This window comes from Notamacropus eugenii, chromosome 1, assembly GCF_028372415.1.
Source record: "Notamacropus eugenii isolate mMacEug1 chromosome 1, mMacEug1.pri_v2, whole genome shotgun sequence".
Classification (NCBI taxonomy): domain Eukaryota; kingdom Metazoa; phylum Chordata; class Mammalia; order Diprotodontia; family Macropodidae; genus Notamacropus; species Notamacropus eugenii.
In genome coordinates this window covers 312,346,135-312,364,890 of record NC_092872.1, presented here as the reverse complement: position 1 = coordinate 312,364,890, position 18,756 = coordinate 312,346,135, and the positions used below count along the sequence as shown (strand labels likewise).

The following is an 18,756-nucleotide window of genomic DNA, read 5'->3' as shown; positions in this document are numbered from 1 at the left end:
AAGGTCTGCTTTTATGGTACAGTGGAGTGGGAGTCAGAAATTTACTATGAGGCCATGAACAAGTTAATCCCTCTGGGGTGCTTAGTTTCTGCATCTTTAAACTATGAGGATTGAGAAAATAGTTTCTAAGATTTCTTCTAGCTCAAAATCCTATGATCTTACTAAGCAGTTATGGTAATTAAAAAAACCTTTATTTTTAGTGTTCAACATTCATTTCCATAAAGTTTTGAGTTCCAAATTTCTCCCCCTCCTTACCTTCCCCACTCCAAGACAGCATGAAATTGGATATAGGCGCTACATATACATTCATCTGAAACATATTTTCACATTAGTCATGTTATAAAGAAGAATTAAAACCCATAGGAGGAACCATGAGAAAGAAGAAACAAACAAAAGAGAGAGAGCAAATAGTGTGCTTTGATCTTGCTGCAGGATGTGGAGAGCATGTTCCATTATGAGTCTTTTGGAGTTGTCTTAGATCCTTGTATTGCTAAGAAGAGGTATGTCTATCAAAGTTAGTCATTGAACAATGTGGCTGTTACTGTGTACGATGTTCTCCTGGTTCTGCTCATTTCACTCAGCATCAGTTCATCTAAGTCTTTCCATGTTTTTCTGAAAGCATTCTGCTCATAATTTCTTATAGCAAGCACAATAGTATCCCATCACCATCAGATACCACAACTTGTTCAGTCATTCCTCAGGCATCCCCTCAATTTCTAATTCTTTGCCAACAACAAAAGAACTGCTGTAAATATTTTTGTACACATATACTCTTCTTTTTTTAAAAAAAATCTCTTTGGGATACAGACCTAGGAGTGATATTGCTGAATAAAAGGGTATGCATAGTTTTATAGCAAAGACGGTCTTTTCTGAGGAAGGCAACTTGATTGCCTTTGAAGTCTGTGTTCGTCCCTCATTGCTGAAGAAGACCATGCCATTAGGGAAGTAATGACATGACTTACACTTGACTTTGTTTTGAGTGAGGGAGGGCTGTGCTTGTCACCAGCCTCACTCCTCCAGAGCCATCTGAATCCAGTGACCAGATATTCATCAGGATGACTGGAGATGACGCAGTTGGGGTTAAGTGACTTGCCCAAGGTCACACAGCTAGTGACTGCCAAGTGCCTAAAGTGAGATTTGAACTCAGGTGGTCCTGACTCCTGCACAGGTGCTCTATCCACTGCACCACCTAGCTGCTCCTGCCTTTGAAGTGGAGAAAGAGAGAAAGGGAGAGGCAGACAGAAACAGACAGAGAGACAGACAGAGACAGGCACTCTGTGTATGTGTTGTATGTGTGCATGCGTATGTGTGTATAAAGATAGTAGCAGCATTGTGCTTAGTGTTTCTGGACTAAGTACTGTGAAGCAAACTTTAAAACTTATAAAGAGATGAAGAATATTCTTATTAAGTTTAAATTATGACTTTAATTTTGTTTTTTACTAGCCTTACCATTCTTGGCCAAAATTATTTTGAAGGAAAGAAACACTGACCATTCACACACACACACTCACACACATGGTGTTCTTTAAAAAAAAGATTTCATTTACATTTCTTTAAAGGATCTTCAAAAGACAAAGCAGGAAAAGATATTTTATTGGTGGTAGCTCTTCACTGAAAATTTTAAGAACATAAGACTGAGGCTTAATTATCTGATGAAGTCTTAACATGCTGCCTATAGTAGAATTAAAAGTATAAGCAGGGGTTAGCTACAATTTAATAGCTCAATATAAAAAGAAAAAATACAAGTTATTCTGAGTTAGATAAAATACTAAAACACTTGATTTTCTAGTTTGCTACATGATTTTCTAGTAAACTGTGTATCCAGTCAAAGGAATCTCTATTTACAGATATAAAAGATAAATGAAGATTTCCATTATATGTGTGTGTATATAATATATATATGTATATTTATATACAGAACCCAAGAGTACATGAGATAGATATTCTGAGCTGAGCAATGGAACTAGAATTTGTATGCACCACACACACACCTTGAACTCAGTATTCAGAATGTTTCAAATCCTGAATGTATTCTTGGGACAAAAGTCAAGACCTAGTAACTGACACAAAAGAGAGAAAAAGAAACTCTTCCTGTTTTAATTTTTCATCTGCATCAGTAGGCCCAGTATCCCTGAGATAGGAAGCACAGCAAAGAGAAGGGAAGATTCCTTTTGTTTAACTGCACTAATACCATTGTGGCCCATGCCCACCTCCCCCCCAGATTTTGGAACAAATACCACTTGCTCCTTTGAAGTTTAAGGTTCACTAGCACCGCGTTGGTTCATCATAGAGCCCCACCTCGCCATCTTCATAGAATAATCTGGTTTCCCACTGAACTTTCTCCTTCCTCTCGTTAGTTTTGTCTTTTAGCCTGTTTTGTTTGTTTAACGTTGCTGCTGCAGCAATATCTTTGATTTTTAAAGTGTGATAGGCTTCCAGAAATACCATGACATCCTCATTCTGGTCTACCTGCTTTCTGACTTTCTTGATTATAGGCATCTTACTCCTGTCTATAGACTTTTCTTTCCTGTTCAATATTTCATATCCACAGTATCGTAGAGATTTCTTGTAATTTGGAGGGAAAATTTCAGTTGTGCTTCTTGCCTCTATAAAAAGGCTTTTATGTGAAGGATGATGTTTGTGCAATAGCTGGTCTTGAAGCTATTAATATTAATATTACATTCGTCTCCTAACTTCACTGAATGTACAAGACAACACCTTCTATAACCGTTGGGAAAGTTGAGAACATAAAGCTCATCATTATGAGACACAACTTAGAGCTATATCAGGTATGCCAATGGAGATCCTCAAGGATTTGGATTTCCATATATGTATTGAACTAGATCCTCCTGCTAAAGAGATTGGACGGAAAAAGCTGAAGTAGGCGATAGGAAACCTGTTCTGCTACAAACATTGCAGTTTTTGGAAGCCCAAAGCACAAGATCTTCTGACATTGGCTCTGCATTCTCTTCATTCTCCATGGGCAGTATACAATGGCCTTGAAAAATTTCACCCAAAATGGAATTGTAAATCTTTTTTAAAAAGTTCCTATCCATCCTGCATAGAAGGCAACAAAGGCATCATTGTACAGTCTGTACTATTTGGTCCTTCAGATCTTTCTGATTACTGATGCTCACAAACAAATCTAGATAGGTGAAAAAAGTCAGCATATATTTCCAAAAGCATTCTTCCTTTGAGAATAAACATTAGGAGAACTATCTTGCTAAGATCTGTTCTTAGCCTAACCTCAGATAAGATGCATGATGCTCTTTTGCTTTTTGACAGAACCGGCCTCTCCGTTATCATAGGAATCAGAGGTCAGCCTTACTCATTCTACTAGATGTGGAAGAAACAAGGGAATCTGTGATATTGGAGTGTTTAAAAACTATACTCTGAACTGCTGTGTGTTAAGACAGAGGCAGACCTAGAGGAATCTCTTAAGTGCTTTAGAGAGGTGCTGCTTTGTTGGAACTTATTAGCATTATAGAAGCAATCTTTGCTGCTACATAACTGAGCAGGTTCTGAAGGTAAGGGAGCCTAGGTAGGCAGTGAGTGGATCACTGGTTCCAAGTGACTAGGTTAATACACTTCACCTACAGGGTTAATAGTACCAGTCATTCCATATGCATGCTTTTCTTCATGACTCATCTTGATACGTCAGTAAGAATACAAGGCAGTGTTTAATTGATTCTGTACTCATTTATAATCTGAGTGTTTTCGTTCTCTGCCATCTTTGCAGTTTTGAAACTTGTTATCAAAGAACTTAAGCTAATCTTTCAAGATTTGTTAGTATGCTTCAGCCTCTATAAGCTTCTTATCAAAATCCTGAACACTGCAAACAAATCCAGAATCCATACCACAGTAGGTGACCTTCAGCAGGACAGCATCCAGCCTACTGCACAAACTGCCCTTGGGCCATCTCAGTTTTGGGTCTGGCAGGTGGGGAGCAGCTAAGAGTGGCAGTGTGGAGCCTGCACATCACCTAGATGCAGTCATAATGAAAATGGTATTAATCATGGGAGGCATTATGGAATAGTGGAAAAAATATTGGCATAGAAGTCAAGAGGCTTGGGTTCTAGCCTTGGCGGTTAATGACTATTAGCTGAGTGACTTTGGGCTTGTTTCCTCACCTGCTAAGGTTGGAGGAAGTGATTCCTAATTCTCTTTTTGGATCAAACATTCTGTGATAAGAATTATTTAATGATGACCCAAGAGCCAGAGGTCACTGGACTTTCTCCTCCAAGAGTACACTACAAGGGGAAATACGGGAAAGTAGAAAGAACAAGAGAACAGAAAGACACATCAGAGGCAGAAGAGCTTGGAGGACAGACACTTTATTGTGATTAGTTTGTAAAAACACAACACATGAGAATGTACTTTCTCACTGGAGATTCCAGCATCAAGCTCAAAATCTTTAGCCCTTTTGCATACTGGGCCACCTACCATCTGGTTTAATTAGTCATGAGAGGGGGACACTGTGAGTTTAAAACCCAGGACTGAGCAGTAAAATCTGTAACTCATTAGTGTAAAGTGCATATGGTTCAGTGCGAAGAGGAAGGAATTTGAAGGGGATAGAAACATTTTCAGAGGGATGTGCCACTGGCCCCATGGAAAGAGTTCATTCTTTGCCAAAGGGAAGGAAAAATTGTTCATACTCTTCAAGTCTTCCCCAAAAAGGAGGTCTAACATTTCCTCTGGACCTCTAACTAGAGAGAAGCAATGTCTGGAAGATAACCAAAGCAGATGGTAGTTTAATTTCTAAAAGGTGGTTTGGAAGGAAAACATACAGACCCTCTGAGCACTACATCCACAGGAGTGTGGAACATCATCACCTGCATCATCACTCTGCATCACATGAGATGACCAGATTAAGTTCCAGTTGGCAAGATGTCTCTATAGGAGTTGGAGGATGGAAGGTCTTGACTGACAAGTCATTTTTAGACTCAAGTCAGTTAAGTACCATTGGCTCTATTTACTGAAGCCACATTTTTATTTGGAATCTAATTTTTTTTTTTAATCTTGGGGAAAACATTAAAAAAAAAGCAGCTTTGTACTACTGAGTGATTTTTCTCTTTTACCTTTTCTTCCTCCTCCTTCTGACTTCCCCCCCCCATAGGCTCAAGAAGAAACAAGTATTTTGTTTACAAATTCTTGACTATTTTCAGTTACAACATAGGGAAGAAACTGGCAACCTCCCTGATGGTGAGGGTAACCCATACCGTGGCTTTGAAGAGATGCCAGGAAATGAGGTAAAAGGGGGATTCCAGTCCACATGGCTCCACAACCCTATTTGAAGGTACAAAACTTCATTTTCTGGCACCAGCAATGAAATGTTGCTTTATTTGGTCAAAGCAGATGTCCAGTCCTAGGCAGTTGTTTTTCTTCTACCCTGAGAGGAGAATGGTGCTCTCTTACCTAATCATCCTCGTTGAAAAGGTGTTTCTAATTTGTGGAACTCACAAACGCCTGTGAATTCCTTCTTCCTTCAGAACTGGTAATCCCTGATTGGTTAAAGGCAGTACTGTGCTTTCAGACTTAGCATTACATCTAGTAAAAATGATTTGTTTCCTTTCTAGTATGCTGGCTTTGCAGTGATATGTACTTCCTGCCCACATCATGAACTGTCAGGCAGATGAGTGGCATGTCTCGATACTGACATTCATTGCCACAATTCTCAGACCCAAGGACCACGAGAATCCTTTTCCTACTCCATGAACTTCCAAAGCTTCATGTGAGAAGCTTGTGCTCATGAGAGAAGAGCATTCTACGGAAAAAAATCAATTTTATTTTGCAATAAACATGATCCTCAAAAAAAGGTCTGTGATTCTCACAGAAGATCTGGGAGAGAAGCAGAGTACTTTCTAGCAGTGCTTTGTAAAATCATTCCAGCTGAGACAATACAAAAACGTTTCTGCACCAAGGGGACTGCGTACAAACAGAATGTACTGGGTTAAGAACTAAAGCACACAGGGAGAGGTTCAAGATTGGCAAAAAGGCAAAATTAAAGTGCCTCTTCTCACTGGAAGAGAGTTTAGTTTGTTCAAAAAAGCCTGGGCACGCTGCGTACACACACAGACACAGACACACGCACATGCGCACACACGTGCGTGCGCACACACACATACATACACACACACACACACACACACACACACACACACTCTTACAATGTGAGGTAGAAAGAAGTGGCCATCCCACACCCACAGATACATGGCACTTGTGTGAAGAGACCTGTCCTTTGTGAAGAGGGTGAGCGGGCTTTCAACTCTACTCATTTAAAACTCAGGACAGAGCCATGTAAGAGCCATGCTTTGGGAAAATGTACAAAGCATGGCTACTATTTCTTGCTGCTGAGTTTCTTCCCAGAAATCACTTCCTAGAACTGAAGCCATGGGGACACCTGGTGCGGGAGGTTAGAAGCCATTGGGCACAGATGTCCTGGACCACTTCATCCCCACTGCTCTGGGCCGCCTGCTGCACCTGCCGGACGAGGTCTGTGGCCCTGGAGTGCTCTTGCTTCACTGCTATCAGGTAGGCGGAACGCAGCTTGCTGCACATCAGGTAGGCCAGTACCTTGGAGTCATGTGTGCAACCCAGAAAAAACAGAGTCCATTAGTAAGATCAGGGGGTCAGTGGGGAGTTTGTTTTATTGTTTTTCTAAATCAAAAAAACCCGCAAACAGCAAGAGGCTCTGGTGTCCACAACTGTCCCAATTCTCTCTATATGTCTCTAGACCAGTACCACAAGACTGACTCAGACTGGACTTAGGATGGTCATTGGCACCATCCCTCCCCAGTCATACTGTCCCCTTAGCCTGCACACTTACCAGCCTTAATGCTTAAGGGTCACTTCCTAGACCTTGAGACCTGGCCACCAGGGCACAAGGATCTCCTCTCTCCCTACTGTCTGACTTATGAGAGAAACGTACTTTGGGTTACTGAGTCTTCCTAGAGAAAGTTAGAGATTTTCAAAAGGAACTTTTACCAAGAAACTAAGGAGATGGGAAAGAATGAGTTTCAAGTTTCTAATCCCAAGCAAAATGACAGTTAAAAAATAGTCTGGCTAATAGCTTATAAATCACCCAGAGTCTGGTTCCTTTCCTTTGCCTCTGCCCACCTGGTTCGAAATGGCTAGCTCCCTTGCCGTTCATTGATCAGGCTGACAGGACTGCCTTTCGAGCTCTAAGATTAGCCTTTCTAATGATCATGTAGCTTTCATGGGAGGCAGTATTTTTACCCAGAGCTTTCCTGTAGTATCATAGCTTCTTCTTATACTCAAAAGGAGACCCTTCTCCTTCTGGCAATGTCAAAAACCCCTGTGCTCCCTTTGGCCCTATGCATCAATTTCTTGTCGGAAGAATGCCTTTAACTTTCAGCTGATTTGTAAAATAGAAATGACTGACAAGTTCTGACCTCAAGAATTATTATGTTAGTAGATTAGCTCACTTCCTTTGGAATGCTAAGGATTCAACCCACGAGTGGTCTTCTAGAATAACATCATTACTATCTGTTAATGTCAAAATATTTTAAACATTTATTAAAAGCAATACAAGTAAAATTCCCAAGAGAAAAGGGGCAATTTTTCTCCAAAGTCAGGCTCTCTCTGATACCTTGGAGGGTGGGGGTTATTGCTACTCAAGTATTCAATACATGCTAACAATCACATTGCCCCTTTTCGTGAGAAAATTATATACTAAGGGTTGAAGGAAGAATAATGATCAAGAACTATGAGTGTTGTCCTCAATGGATCTATCAAGAGCCTGTGTGACACCAAAAAGAATTGGGAGGTAGGGGGTGAAGTCTACCAGCACAGCACAGTTTTGGTTTTGGCTTTGCCACAGGGCCACTCTAGATTGTGGGGAAAATCATTTGCCATGTACAGGGCAACCTCTTCCACCTCTACACCATCCCATCTCCTCAACTTATGAAAATAAGTTAGAATAATACTTTTCTTTATTTCCCCAGGATGTTAAGGTAATAAATGAAGGAATACTAAGCATTATTTGGGAGGAAAATATTCTATAAATTACCTGTAACATCATCCTGATCACAGTTGATGAGATCAGGAGGCAGTTCTCTGAACATCAACTTTGCTCACAAGGGACCCATGGATAAACCAAGACAAGATGGTTGCACTGCCTGGGCCAAGGCAGGATAAAACCTGCCTCCCTGTCTTAGTGGCCAGGGAGGTCTCTGAGGAAGGCTTCATTAGTAACAAGAGTTCTCTGCTACCTAGACAAATAGGTACAAACTTCACACTGACCAAGGCAAGAAAAGAATCCACTAATTTCTGATTATTCCATACTCTTCCTCAATGTCCTTAGAAGTAGAAACCTGCTTTAGGGAATGAGGAGTAACCAGAACGTGTTGAGTAATGGATGGAGGTAGGTACTCCTTGATTGGAGGTAAGGAGACACAGGAAACTTTTTTGGAACCAGATTCAATTAGATGACTGAGTGACTGAAGAAGGCTCTCCACAAATAGGGCTCAATACAAAAAACAAGATTAGCAATAGCTTAGAGTCCCCAGTATATTTGTCTTAGGGATGAGGTAGTATAAGGCTTCCCCCTACCCACTCATTACTAATCCCACCACTAGCTAATAGAGCTAGACAAAAGGGTAACAAGGAGATATATACAGGGGGTAAAAGAACACTATAAGATCATCTGGAATCGGAGGACTGACCTGGGTTTGAATCCTGTCTCTGCTATGCACTACTTGGGTGACCTTAGGGAAATCTATGGACCTCTCTTTGAGTATCACTTTCTTCAGATATAAAAGATAGGGCTGGACTGAGAGGCTAAGGTACTATCTAGTTCTGAGGCTATGATCCTATCATGCTAGGACCAGGGGTAAAGAAGAAAACATTGAGTCTAAAGTACTTCTAATCAACTTAAGCCAGAAATGCAGAAAATTCAGATTTAAAGATGATTCCAACTACAGGGATTTGGGGAGGCAGGGAATTTCTGCTCACCTTGTTGTCATCACTGTGTATTGCGTGGATTAGGCCATCCAACTCCTGTGAAGAAGGAAAATACAGATATCATAAATGGAGGGTGGGGTTAGAGGAAGAGTCTGTTTCCTTCTCAGTTAAGCAATTCTGACACGAGGACTGGGAATGCCTTCCTAGCTCTTCTTTCCTAACTCAGATTCCATTACCAAAGGTAGCTAAAACAATTGTTAACACCAATTCTGGGCAATTTGAGAGATATAGGAAGAAGGAATGGTACCAAAAAAAATCCCAAAACCCAAAACTATGCTTGGTTTTCATGAATGGAAAAGGTAGTAACCTTTTTACCCCAAAAGGAAGATCAGTATAGGAAAAATCCTTTAAATATTGTTTGTCAATGAAGTTTAAAAAAAAAAAAGGAATGGTGGGCCTTGGCTAACTTCAAGATTAACAACTATGCCCTCAAAACTGCTAAACAGAATCACTTTAGAGAATTCCTAATTTAAGGCTCAAAGAAGACCCTATTTCCTTCAACAGAGCACGTTTCCAGTGTTGAAGAGAGGGTACTATCCTGATGTTTTGCCTTGTGTAAGATCAATCTAAAATTTCTAACATTTCAGATCTAAGATCTAAAATTTCATCAATCTGAAGGGCTCCCTACTATGGAAACTTTCTCCACTGATGGCAGTTCATTTGTACCTTACTGAATTGCCTGAAATATTGAGACTTGCTCAGGAACACAGAGCAGAAGTGGTTAAGAGGCAGTACCAGAGCCCAAGTCTTTCTGACTATACTATGTTACCTCTCTAGATTTATCACAAAAAAAATTTCTACTGGCTCTGAAAAGCAGAATTTTCTGTGGTTATAAAAATGACTATTTACAAAGTCATACTAAAGCAACTACTTTCTTCCACAAAGACTTAGTGCCAGGACATTGTCTCTTCTAGCACTGTAGGGAGACAGTATAACTTTTCTCTGGCTCCAAGGACATGTCCAAGGGCAACCTAAAGTAGCTGCAGAGATTGAAGGCTTCTTCCAGAGCTTATAGAAACAACAGAAGTTTACCAAGGCATAAGACTAGCAAAATTCTGTTTCCACAAGGAGAGCAACTAATGGTATCCCAGTTCTACTTAGGTGCTACACAAGCAGTTTTTACATGGAGATATCCTTTTATAAGTATGCCATCACTGTAAAGGGTTTAGGGAAACAAGAGCATCCTCAAGGGCATTAAGAGCATTTAAAGCAAAGAGATTAAAGAATAAGCCATTAGGACATCATAGAGAGAAGTGGATGAGAAGAATGGGAGAGAATGTTACCTGGGATGGGATGCTCCCAAATTTCTCCAGGCAACTAAGGAGTATAGTATCACCATCACTCTTGGCTGCCACACCAGACTCATTCACACACTTGAGTAGCTGGCGTATCTCACTGTATTTCTCTCTTTTCACCAATTGCTGGGCAGTTTTACAGTAAGTGGCAGGTGCATCCAGCTTGAAGTCCTAGAACAGAAAATAGGAGTAAAGCATTTGGGATGTCAGAGGACATGCATAATAGGATGGGAACACTGATTCCAAAAAGTGTTTTGTAAACATTCAGGCTATAACAAAGAGGCTCCCCAGAACATGATTTGAAGAGTCCTGACTAGCTACAGGTTGTGATTATAAGTCCTTGAACAAGCATCAGGTATGGATCTTAGGTTTTTAAAACACTAGTTAAAATATGTGCATCCAAAGAGGTAAGCACACATTTAGGGAGTATCTCCTTAAAATTCGGTATGAACTCCCAAGTTCAGAGCCGAAAAGGAAGGTTTTTGCCTTCTTCCTGGGGTCACTCTCTAAGAGAATTCTCAAGTCAGGACCACTTCACTCAGTCTTTCAGGAATCAATGTCTCTCCTCAAGAGGTAGTTTTTAGCTACTGCTGTCTCAGACAGAAGACTTTCTGATGCTTATATAATTATCTGCTTTTGCTCAGACGGGGCACTACAATCATAATTATGCTTCTCCTGTGATAGGAAGCTCTTGAAGAAAAAATGTTAGCACAATTAGATTAGATGACAGTACAATTAGGTATACTCTGAACTGGTTGAATGAACAGACAGCTGGGCTGTGAGTGTTTGTTTATGGGAAGGTGGGGGGGGGGGGGGGTTGGGAATGGCTTTGTCCTCTGCAGTGTTAACGTGTAGTGACTTCTTGGTTACTATGACTGATCTGGCTTTCTGGTGTCTGAATAAATGTTTTTCTTCTCCCTTCTATATGGAAAGTCTGTTATACTTTGTAATTCAGAACTATACCGGCATATTATCACCCTTGGTGCTGTGAATATTGCTTTGGCAATTCATCTGGTCAGACTATATCTGGAATATATTCGATTTGAGATGTCCAAAAAGGTGAAGATGTGGGCCTGAAGCTTGGCAGAGAGACCAGGACTAGATATACAATATAGATACAGATACAGAAATCATCCATACAGATTGTAGTTGAACCCATAGGAGCTAATGAGGGCCCTGAGAGATACGCTATTGAGCCAAAAAGAGAAGCAAGCTTGCTATGGAGCCTTGGAGGACATCCAAGGTTAGTGGGCATAATAAGATGAAAAACTAGCAAAGGAGGTTGAGAAGGAATGACTGGACAGATATGAGAACAAGTAGAGAGTAATATCACAAAAACCTGGAGAAGAGAGTCCACATAAAGAGGGGATCGACAGTTTCACATACTACAGAGAGTTCAAGGAGGATCAGGACTGAGAAATGGTCATTAGATTTGGAAGTAATCATCAGTAACTTTGGAGACCACATTTTTATTTGAATGAGGCCAAAAGCCAGATCGCAGAAAATTTAGAAGACAATGAAAGGAGAAGTACAGCTTAGGGCAAGCAGCTTTCGCAAACAGATTGTTACAAAAGGGGTGATATATAGGATGATATCTACTGGGGATGGTTAGCGTAAGTGCAGATCTTTTATGGATGGGGAAAACTTGTGCATGCTCGTAAGCAACAGGGAAATAGAGATGGCAGGGAGAGAGAGAGAGAAGGGGAGGGAGAGAGAGAAAAAAAGAGAGAAGGAGAAAGAGGGAGAGAGGAAAAAGATAATAATGGGAGCAATTTTCTGGAGAAGTTGGAAAGGGATGACATCAAGGGATTTTTCTTGACAAGAAGAAGGTTCAACTCTTCATCTAAGATTAAAGTAAAGGATGAAGAGGTGGAGGAAGATGTCGGAGTGACGTGAGATGAAGAGGAGAGGAGAAAAGAGAGCTCTTGATGCATATTTTTTTCAAAGAAATATGATGTGAGATTCCCAGCTAAGAGGGTAGAGCAAGAAGATACTGTGGTAGGCTTGAGAACAAACAAACTATAGAAGGTAGGTTTCCCTTCATTGACAGTCTTCAAGTGTAGGGTGCTGAACACTGATCAGACATATTGTAGAAAGGATTCCTTTTCAGGCATAGGGTGGATCAGATGACTTTTGAGGCTGTCTATAACTCTCTATGACTCTTATTGGACTGGGTTTAGGTACCATGGCCCCTTGGTACAACCTCATTATAATCCAAGCCATACCTGTAAAACGCGGAATGCTATTCCAAAGCCATCTTCCACATTCTTCCCTCCTAGCATTACCTAGAAGGGAAAGGAAATCTTTGACACGGCTGGAAAGGGCCATTCAAGCAAATCAGCAGGGAGCAATGGAAAGGGTGCAGAATTTGGAGTGAGAGCTGGAATCAGATCTCAGCTCTATCAGCAACAAACCGCAAGACCCTCAACAAGTCACTTTTCATCCTGGGCCTCAGTTTCCTCATGTAGAGGATGAGCAGGCTGTACTAAGTGCCTTCTGTAAGGTCCCTTCCATATTTAAGTCTATGATCTTATCACATGTGTGAATGGTTTATTGTGTTAGGCAGAGTCTGTAAAAATTAGCACATACTTTACAGGCAACGTCCATTTTCATGTTATTGTTTCCAAAGAGGGTTGGCAGGGGCAGGGCTGTAATCTGGGAGGTCCCAGCACTCTCACACCGATGTAGAAACCTGGTAACTTCCAGCTGCAGACCAACTGTATTCATGTGCCTGAAATTAGGCAATAAATAAGCAACAGTCAGTCTCCACCTGTTTTCCTAGGAGTAATGTTAACTGAGGCTGGAAACTGAAGCAGCATCAGTAGTAAGAACAGAAAGGGCATATTTTTCTGAGAGGCTACAGGAGGACAAAAACAGATTTCCCACAACACTCAACAGGCACTCGAATGACCCTTTGGAGCTGGAGAATTTGTGGTCTTAACCCTTCTAATTCCCCTCTGCAGTTTCTCTGGTTTCTGGGATAGAAATGACTTTCTGAGCCCTTCTACAATGAGACCTACTGCTAGAGTTTCTCCCTAAAGATCTGGAAATGGGGGAAAACTGCTCAATGTTTCACATGGCTTTCCTGAAGTAACAAACAAAAAAATCTAACTTCCTACCCCAGGCTGAAGTTTGCTTAGATTTTGATACTACCTTGATACATCAGCTGCATTCATCTTTTTTCGAAAAAAAGTGAATTTCTTCTTCCCTGAGCTCCGGGATGTCTCCTGTAGGTAGATCTTAAGGTGATCCTTAGCTTTAAGGAGCCATGTAAGTTTTTCTCCCAGTTCTGTGTATGTCTTTGCCTTATGACAAAAGAACCGGATGCAGGTCATGGCAGCACGGACTTGGTCCTGGCGAAGAGAAAATGGGTAGTTTAGAGAGATCAGGGATTTGGAAATGATAGTGGTGATCATTCCTACTGGGCCCAGGTCCACGAAGCCATCTTACCAGTATTTAGATAGATATAAATTAAAAAAGTCAAATCAATAACTTTTCTAAGTTTTCTCTTTATTAGCTCAACTGAATCACATAATCCTATACGAGACTGAGTTCTGCTTTCATTCAGAGTGATGATATGCTTTAAAAAGTAGGCATGGAGCATACAAGTTGCATGTTTCACTTAAGTATATTTCTGATTATTAGGTTTTTCCTAGTTTGTAGTTGAATAATTCCTTTGTTTTTGTTTTCTTATTGACAACCTTCAAATTTGATTCCACATAAGCATATTCCCTAAGACACATCCAAATTTCTTTTTATCATTGTCCTTTAATTTCTTAAGCATGTCTATAATTCTTTTACCAACTACCCCATGCTTATAGTAATGTGAGTCATCTGTATAAAGATGATAACTGTATCCAAGGTGCTGATAAAATCAAAAGGGAAGAGTGAAGAATAAGAAGAGTGGGTCCTTAATAAGATGAAGACTTACCTCTTAATGAACTGCTACCCATTTAAGAATGAAATCTGGAAAATGTTTAAGGAAGCTATAGAGCACCAGCCTTGCCTCCAAAGTCACTTAGTGGCATACTCAGGAACTAAATTATGGGGTCTTGTTTCCCAAACTCATGTAAGCTCAGCTCAACCAAATTCACATAGTTTCAAGGTTACACCAAAGACAATGGGTGGGGCTACTGTTACCTTCATGAATTGCTGTAGCTCATAGAGAAGGTGGTAGTAGTTTTTTTTCTGTAAGTGTTGGCAGGCAGCAATCAAGTACTTCCCCCAGCTCTCCAGAGTTGGATCAATGTCTTCTAGCAAATTTTCCAAAATGTGTAGCTTCCCACTTGTGTAGCTTGGTTGGAAGATGCCTTCAATAAAGACATCTGGGGGACTCTCCTACAGAAAGGTAAAGGAAGACATCAGAGAAGCATGTGGCAATTTGTGCCTTTAAATCAACATGGTGTAGTCTCCTAGGGCCTTGGGAAACAGATTAAGACTTGCATGCTAGCTGAATTGCCACTGCATAGAGAGAAATCTTCATGACTATTAATCTATACCAGAGGGAATCTACAGCCCAAAGAGATGGTTTCCAAGTACCAGCCTTAGAGTTGGATGAAGTTAGAAACTGCCTGCTGTGACTGCATCACCCACCTTCTTTTGGAGATGCTGCAGGGCTTCTCTCATGCAGTTGTGTCTCATGTAGAAGCTGATGATTGCCAGGTTGGTGCTGTAGTGATGTAAGTAGAAGAGGCACTCCTGGTAGTAAGTGTTGTGCATGGACTTTCCCTCTGGAATCACTTCTAGAGAAAGGCTCTTAGTTCTAAGAGTAGCTTCTAGTTCCTTCAAAGTGGCAAAATAGTCATCATCCTGCTATGAGGAAGAGGAAGAAAGAGCAGAAAAAACATTCTTTTTAATAAGTAATATTTCTTAAGCACTTACTATGTAGTGGGAACTAGGAGAGATACAAAATTTAGATGGCACTTGGACTCTGTCCTTAGGAATTTATAGGTTAAGAGGGGTATACGACACATGCAAAATTAAACATGTGATTGATATCACAGTGATATCTCCTTTTTTGAACTGCTTGCTGTTCTCTTACCACTGACAGGATAGGCTTTACTGTGGACTCCAGGTACTCAATGACATCCTGTACCAGCCTTGAGCCATGAGTTAGCTGATTGAGGTCAAGGGGTGGCTTGAGACATCGAGTGAACTTCTCACGTGCTGCTGTCAGGTTCCCAGCTTTGAGACAGGCCATACCCCAGGCATGCCATGCACCAGTGAGATCCAGTCCAGTTTTTGTGGACACCTAGAGGCAAAAATTATCCATCTGAGGTGTGGGTAGCCAAGAAAGCCAGAGTAACTCCATTTTGTCTGCAGTTTTTCTATCTTGCCCCTGATCCTGCTTGTATGGCAACCTCCTTACCCCATTCCATATATGACCTTATTGCTGAAATGGTAAGGATAGTCCTGTCAGGGTGGAGTTATAAGATACAGCTAACCTGAAGAAGAGTCTTTCCTATTGCTAGACCAGCAATAGGTCCTATTCAATCCTAAGTTAGCCCATACCCAATTTGCTTCCTACCAAAGTCAAAGCCTATATAAATTTTGTCCTTTTGTTCCTTTGAGAAGTCTCTGCCTGTGTGGCTGGGACTTCTTTGCTGGCAAACTCAACAAAACCTTGGTGATGCCTAAACTTATGGTACTTGGTTTGGTTCTAGTTTGCTGAGGCACCAACAATTTTACCCACAGTAAATGGTGGCAGGCAATGGGATTCCTAGACAGACTAGTGGAATTTCAGGGGTCACAACTTGGGAATGCTTTGGGCTCCTCTACTTGTGATAGACTTTATGGGTTGGTAATGAGAATCTGGTAAGTATTTGTACTTAGGCAGGTGAGGATTGGCCATACAGCCTCATCTGCAAATGGCAACAATCCCCCACCCTCTTCTGATCAAACTGGTGGTTTGGTTTGGTTCTGGGTCAGAAAATGGATTCTCTGGATAAACTAGAAATGATTTCACCAAAAAGTGCTGTTTCATCTTTGTTTCAATGGAAGTGTTTGTATTTAACATCAAGTATGTTATCACTGTCTTTGTTTTGAGTCTTGGTAAAAATCCAACTGACTTCTTCCTGTGGTCTAATCAGGCAAAGGAAAAAGGATGTAAAGAATGAAAACTTTTCTGCGGGGCTTTCTAAGCCTTCAAAAGAAATCTTTCTCTGTCTTTCTAACTCTGGCCAAGTTGGTGAGGCAGATGAAACAAAATAGATAAGAGAGAAGGGGATCTTTTCCTAGTCTGCAGAAATTTATGGCATTGTAAACTATAAAAGCAAGGACCCTGAAATACACAGGAGGGCCTGCTATCACAGGTTCTTAGATCTGCATTTCTAAAAGAAAAGCAACTTTTGAGGGGCCAACAATCTCTTTAATCAAGCACATGTGTCACTCACTTAGTTCAGGGTAAAAAGCACACTGAACTTCAAAAAAATACAAAGAAATCAAAATCAACAGACATGTTTCCAAATGTCTGACATAAGCAATACATAAGTTACCAGAGAGGGAAGCACCAACATCTGTGTTTTCAAAGCTGGGGCTGCTTAACAGCTTCCCAGACTCTCACCTAGCACACAAACCTTCTTCCAAACACTAAGCCCCAAAGTAAAACCACATCTCAGTCTTTAAACACTTTTTAAGAGCCAGGGGGCATCACAACCATGGAGAACAAGTGCCACATTAGAAAATCAACAAAAGGTGTGGGCCTTCTTACAAATCTTCCCTGGCCCATAAATGGTTGGGGAAGATCTTCCCTAATCACATTATTCAATTAGAGGCACTTTATACTAAAACAAAAACAGCAAAAGATCCTACTTTGCTTGCCTTAACATAAACTAATTAGAGACTGAATTTGTGACTGAAATGTAAGTTTTCTTCCATGAATTTCAAATTGTGGTCTGTATATTTTTTTATAAGTGTTGAAATATCAAAGTGAGTTTTAGGGTATCACTGTAGAATTTAAGGAAAAATAAGACTAAAATTCTGTGAAAGTTACATGGAAATAGCACCTAGACCATTTATAACTGTCTCCCTGGAGAGTGACAGATTTATTGTTTCAATGCAAGGAAGGAAGGTTATTTCACTGATTAGAGAGAAAGGGGGAAAAAAAGATAATTTGAAAGTGAAGTTCCAAAATGAAGAAAAAAATGAGTTTTCAGTTTAAATTTATCTGGTACTTAAGAGCTGCCTATTATTAAATATTTTTTTGACCATAAAAAGAGAGAAACTTGCTTAAATCAGGAAGCAACATAAAAGTAAGTAAAATTTAATTTGGGAAAATGTTTTGTGTTACCATTGTATTTTCTTCTATGAAGGATATAAAAGAATATAATTATACAGGTGAACTAGAATTAAAGTCACCTAAAAGAAATTGGAATGGCGTATGCATTTTCAAACTCTTCAGAACCCAAAAAAGTAACAGTATTATGATTAATTTGTATTGTATAATAAAAACTTGTGCTAAAAACTTGGAGAAATCCAATGAATTAAAGTTCTATAGAGAGTCTGGGATATGGGATATAATTGGGAAATAAAGATTAGAGGAATTAAGTAAATTTATGTAAGAAAAGTATTGTATAAAAATATGAAAGAAATAAGGACAGTTTTGAAGGACTTTAATCAAAGTTCACTGGAAGGATATTAAAAAAAGGAAGGAAAAAATGGAGGCAAGTAGGGATGAGAGAACAATCTGTAGAAAGTTAAAAAAAGTTGGAATCTGTTTACACTGTGGAGGGTTTTGAAAGTCACAGATTTGGAGTTTTGGAAAAAGGTTTGAGGGAGGTTTTGACCTCATTAAGATAAGAAGGAGGTGAGAAACTGTGTGGTTACTCTTTAGGATACTGAAAATTTTGTAACAGGTAACATTATGGAATTACTTGATGACAGTATACCAAAATTCTGTCCTTGAAGGGCCACTGGAAAGGTATATTTTAGTCATTATGTGAGGACTATAAGATCATGAACCCTACAAGACTGGGCTGAGAATACAAGACTGCCATTTTAAGTCTTTGGCAGTAGACTAAGTGAAAGTAGCAGGCCCTAGAAAGTGCTAGTAGTAAAATGGTCATTAGGAAAACTAAGATTCTGTATAATACCATTTGTAACTATGCATCCAGAAGTGATTTAACTTATTCTGGTCTCATTTTAAATGAGATGCTTTCTCCTATTAGGATAATTGTGATGTTTGACCCTTTATGAGTAAAATAGGCCTTAATGGAAAAAAATACTTAATATTTACAAGTAAAGCAATATGTTTTGATATAAATAACAAAAATAAATTTTGTTAAAGGCATAACTGGATTAAAATTACTCCATACTGGTCTTGAATGCAATCAGTATAGAATGCCAAAAGTGATAAAATGAAGTGACTTTCTGTATAAGATAATGTGGAAACTGAATTGAAACCTTATGACCGGCAATATGTTTTGCTTCATGTTTTAAATACATGATATTGTTATTTCATTATTGTGTTTCTAAATTTTAT

The 18,756-nt window shown here is 39.9% G+C and overlaps 1 protein-coding gene and 1 pseudogene across 3 annotated transcripts in view; both read right to left on the bottom strand.

Annotated features, from left to right (window-relative positions):
* Nucleotides 1-2,135: 2,135 nt before the first annotated feature.
* LOC140517253 (oxysterol-binding protein-related protein 9-like) lies at nucleotides 2,136-4,851 on the bottom strand (annotated as a pseudogene).
* Nucleotides 4,319-18,756, bottom strand: part of ZFYVE26 (zinc finger FYVE-type containing 26) — a 72,746-nt gene continuing 58,308 nt past the window's right edge. For 2 of the 3 annotated variants that reach the window (XM_072629513.1, XM_072629514.1), the window contains exons 34-42: nucleotides 15,319-15,528; nucleotides 14,871-15,089; nucleotides 14,418-14,615; nucleotides 13,431-13,630; nucleotides 12,867-13,008; nucleotides 12,503-12,562; nucleotides 10,266-10,448; nucleotides 8,974-9,018; nucleotides 4,319-6,573 (exon numbers count right to left, since the gene is read on the bottom strand). In XM_072629513.1, the coding sequence (XP_072485614.1) occupies nucleotides 6,370-6,573; nucleotides 8,974-9,018; nucleotides 10,266-10,448; nucleotides 12,503-12,562; nucleotides 12,867-13,008; nucleotides 13,431-13,630; nucleotides 14,418-14,615; nucleotides 14,871-15,089; nucleotides 15,319-15,528 (1,461 nt within the window). In that variant the 3' untranslated portion in view covers nucleotides 4,319-6,369. The remainder of the gene's footprint in view (nucleotides 6,574-8,973; nucleotides 9,019-10,265; nucleotides 10,449-12,502; nucleotides 12,563-12,866; nucleotides 13,009-13,430; nucleotides 13,631-14,417; nucleotides 14,616-14,870; nucleotides 15,090-15,318; nucleotides 15,529-18,756) is intronic. The other variant, XM_072629515.1, reaches the window with a different exon arrangement.